General features: G+C 30.9%; 1 protein-coding gene across 1 annotated transcript; it reads left to right on the top strand.

Moving 5' to 3' along the window:
• The first annotated feature begins 1,182 nt into the window (after positions 1–1,182).
• On the top strand, positions 1,183–3,987 carry LOC105829160 (nucleoside diphosphate kinase 7). Its single transcript, XM_012667830.3, has 9 exons — positions 1,183–1,634; positions 2,214–2,380; positions 2,462–2,620; positions 2,712–2,919; positions 2,983–3,103; positions 3,259–3,383; positions 3,475–3,588; positions 3,650–3,757; positions 3,823–3,987. Exons 1-9 carry the CDS (start codon positions 1,518–1,520, stop codon positions 3,856–3,858), a joined length of 1,155 nt encoding a protein of 384 aa, XP_012523284.1. The 5' UTR covers positions 1,183–1,517; the 3' UTR covers positions 3,859–3,987.
• The last annotated feature ends 373 nt before the right edge of the window (positions 3,988–4,360 follow it).

The raw sequence follows: 4,360 nt of genomic DNA, 5'->3' as shown, positions 1-4,360 counted from the left end.
GCTTTCGTTGTTTAACTTTCAAGAGCCTTAATTGCTTTACTGTTGCTCTTTTTATTTTATTTTTGAATAAGCATTTATCTATCTTTGATAAATCTAATATTCATTCATTCACGTACTTCTAACTTTTTTTTTCTAAAAGCTACCATGGATTTAGAAATCCATTCAAAAGACTGTTTTAAATAAGTTCCTTTTTTTCAATAAAATAACAGCCACCTTTATTTTTCTTATTATCTTAATTTAAACACAATAGAAACATTCTTCGCCTCTCCCGGTCTCTCCCGTCTCTTCCCGTCCCTCCTGGTCTCTCCCCGTCTCTCCCGATCTCTCCTCGTCTCTCCCTGTCTCTCCCTGTCTCTCCCCGTCTCTCCCGGTCTCTTCCGGTCTCTCCCCGTCTCTCCCCGCTCCCTCTCTCCCGTCTCTCCGTCTCCCCCGTTCTCCGTCTCTTCCCGTCTCTCCCGTCTCTCCGTTTCTCCCGTCTCTCCCGTCTCTTCCGGTCTCTCTCCCGTCTCTCCCCGTCTCTCCCGGTCTCTCCCCGTCTCTCCCGGTCTCTCCCGGTCTCTTCTCGTCTCTCCCCGTCTCTCCCGGTTTCTCTCTCTCTCCGGTCTCTTTCGGTCTCTCCCCGTCTCTCCCCGTCTCTCCCCGTCTCTCCCTGTCTCACTCCCGGTTACGAATGCAACGTTGTGTCAAAATTTCAAAGCAATCGGTGAATAACTTACGGAGATCTTAGATGAGTAACAAACATTTTACATTTTTATTTATATAGATTTTAATTAATAAGTATATCACAAATTTAATATTATATATATAGATATTAAGACTTTTTATTAAACATTTTTTTTAAACTTTGTATTAGTTTTAAAAGGCCTGAATTAATGTTTTCTGTGGATTGCTTTATTTTCTTAATTGCTTATCAAGTTTGTTGAAAAAGCTTAATTGTTTAATTTTAACTATTTAAAATATTAATGTTTTTTACAAAATAGATACACAAATCTATTTGCTTCACATTTATTCCAATGTTTTCTATTAATAATAATTCAATTAAACTTTAAAAGTTTGTATTATCGTGTTTTTTTTTATTGATATAGCACGGAACACAATCAAAAAATTGTAGCATACTGTATTATCCATTGAAAAATTTCGTAGACATGGCTACGTAGTTCAGTGCCTATATTTTATAAACATAGAGGCGCTTGAAAATAAAATCACAGCTGATTCGTATACCGTTGTGACGTTTTCACGCTTTTTTCTGTCACATTAGTTGTTTTTTGTCATTCTGTTATAAACTGTTTTGTTTTTGATATCATTAAAATATTCGGGCATGACAACTGCATGTGCAAACCGAATTAAATTATAAATAATATTTTCATTTAGTTTGATATTTTTCTCACAATCGACGTGAAGAATTTATGCTCATTTAATTTTTGCATATGTACTTTTGAAGTTTCTCACGTATTATCAATTATTGTTATCAGTTATAACAATACGTTACAGTTACATCAAAGTATGTAAGTTTCGAGATGTCTATGGATTACGGAGATAGATACATATTTGAAGCCGAGTGGTATGACCAAATCGCTTGTATGCTGAAGAAATTTTATCTGTATTACTATCCATCTGATAATACTGTCGAATTGGTATGTGCAAGTTTGTGCAAATTAACCCTGAAATGCCACTCATATTTTTCTTATATTAACACTATTCTGTATGGAAACTTACCTATGTAATTTTAAAAAATTTTGTATGTCTGTTTTGTAAGCTGCAAAGTGTTAGAATAGCCAAACACTGCACATTAATGAAGTGACACTATTTTAATCTAAAAAAAAATAAAAATTTATTTGCAATAACATTCCAAGGTTAATAATCTTTATATATGTTTTATCTAATTTAAGCACTTTAAACATCTTTATTACTCTATTTTGATTTATCTTATTTTGTGCAGAAAAGTGTTAAAGTAAAATAATTTAAAAATCAATATTTAAAGTTAATTTCAAGATATGATATATTTTATGACACAATATACCAAAATATTTGATAAAATTCATTTTTTAAATAATTTTTTCTTAATACATATTTTTATAAGTAAAATAATTAAAAGGGCTTTATGTACTATGCAAGATTATGATATAATTTTAAAAAATCAAGTTGCCGTTGAAATATCTTATACCTCCAATATAATAAGGCATACCACTACATATTGCTTATACTGTTTTCAGTTTGACTTAAAGACAAAAAAGACTTTCCTAAGAAGAACAACATGTGAAGGCATCAAGGCTAAGGATTTTTATGTTGGTGCCGTGATAACAATATTTTCAAGATGCATCAAAATTACAGGTTATGCAGACTCCTGTACCAAAACCAAATTAGAAACACAACTGCAAAAGTAAATAAATGACTTAATTTATGTATGATTTCCTTCGTAACTTAGAATTTCTATTCAAATGAGATAATTTTACTTTTTTAGAGTTTTTGTACTTTTGAAGCCAGATGTTATTGACAAAATGGGTGAAATATTAAAAGCCATTATAGATTATGATTTTCATATCACAAATATAAAAATGTTAAGATTAACTCCAAATGATATTGAAGAATGTTGTTTTGTAAAAGACGCAGTCGATAAGACGTAAGTTAAATTTTGAATTATTAACAGTGTCTTAAGAGTAAATCATTAATTTTTTAAAATGAATACTGTAGCTATGAAAGTTTATTTTTAGGTCTATTATAAATTATCTTATTTCTGGCCCTGTCGTTGCTTTAGAAATATTAGGAGGCAATGGTATAATGAGGTGGCAAGAACTGGCAGGCCCAGAGGATAGTGAACATGCTCGTTCAACAGCAGCATCTTCGTTAAGAGCTTGCTATGGAAAAGATGAGATATACAATGCTGTATATGGTTCTAAAGATACCGAAACGGCAACACAGGTAACAAATGTACAATATTTAATTTAAGAGTATATATATCTTGATATAACGTCTAATTTTCAGGAATTGCAATACTTCTTTCCGGATTCAAAAAGTAAAAATAGAAGTCTAAAAAACACTGCAACTCTTCAAAATTGCACCTGTTGCATTATCAAGCCACATGCTGTTCAAGAGAAGCTTCTTGGTAAATTGAACGTCTTGTTAATATCTTGTTGTAATATACTAATGTATATACACATTTTTATAAAAAAAAAGCAATTAGAATTTTAAATTCCTCTAATAAATAAATCTCATATTGATGTATTCTTTTCAATCATCAATCTTATATTTATGACACAGGTGCCATTATCGATGACATTCAGAAAGCAGGTTATATAATCACGGCGGCACAAAAATTTTATGTTAATCCAATTAATTCCGAGGAATTTTTAGAAATTTATAAAGGCGTTTTTCTTGAATATACTGTATGTTTTCATGTTTCTGTTTTACATGTTTCGTTTCTACAAATAATTATTTCTGAAACTGGAAATATATTTTTATAAACACTTGCTACAGGCAATGGTAACGGAATTACAATCTGGTCCATGTGTCGTTATGGAGGTGAGCCGTAAAGACGAAAGCCCTAACATCGTCGCTGATTTCAGAAATTTATGCGGTCCAATGGATCCGGTAAGTATACACTACTTTAATTGCTTTGCCTCACGTTAGTGACATACTTATTAACGTACAGGACATTGCACGGCAAATCAGATCAAATACGCTTAGAGCCAAGTATGGGAAAACGAAAGTACAGAACGCTATACACTGTTCCGACTTACCGGAAGACGGTATATTAGAGGTAATTAAAACTTTGGTTACATTCATCACTTTTTAAAATAATTTATATACGTTTACTCTTTCCAGGTGGAATATTTCTTCAAAATACTTGATGGAATCTGAGCGATCAAATATTTCGTACATAAATAGTTAAATTTAATAATTATTAAATTTGAATTATTTGAAAACTCGTATTTTATACATTAATATAACTTTATACACATTAATATAAGAAAATGAATGTTTGTTTAATAAAATGATATCAACTGGAATGTATATTCTCATGTTTATTGTTTTATGTGTAAGTTCTATAATTGCCTTAAAATTAATATTTACATTATCAGTGATTAAATAAATGAAGGACACTATTTTTAATTGGAAAGTGTGTTCTGGTTATTAAAGGGATTTTAAAAGCATTTTTATACTATGATTATCTCACAAACTATACAAAAATTTTTTACGTTAATTTTTGTGTACTATATTACCTATACATATATGTATATTATGAATGTAATCTAAAGTAGAGAAGTATTTTTCTTATTTGTATACATTCTTATATTCATGTCTCTTAATCCGGATCTTGCTGAATATTTCCATGAGTAAGGACTCTCTGTGAGAGAGGGGC

This window comes from Monomorium pharaonis, chromosome 5 (genome assembly GCF_013373865.1).
Source record: "Monomorium pharaonis isolate MP-MQ-018 chromosome 5, ASM1337386v2, whole genome shotgun sequence".
NCBI lineage: Eukaryota > Metazoa > Arthropoda > Insecta > Hymenoptera > Formicidae > Monomorium > Monomorium pharaonis.
Note: the sequence above shows the minus strand (reverse complement) of the source record. Positions and strands in the feature narration are given on the sequence as shown.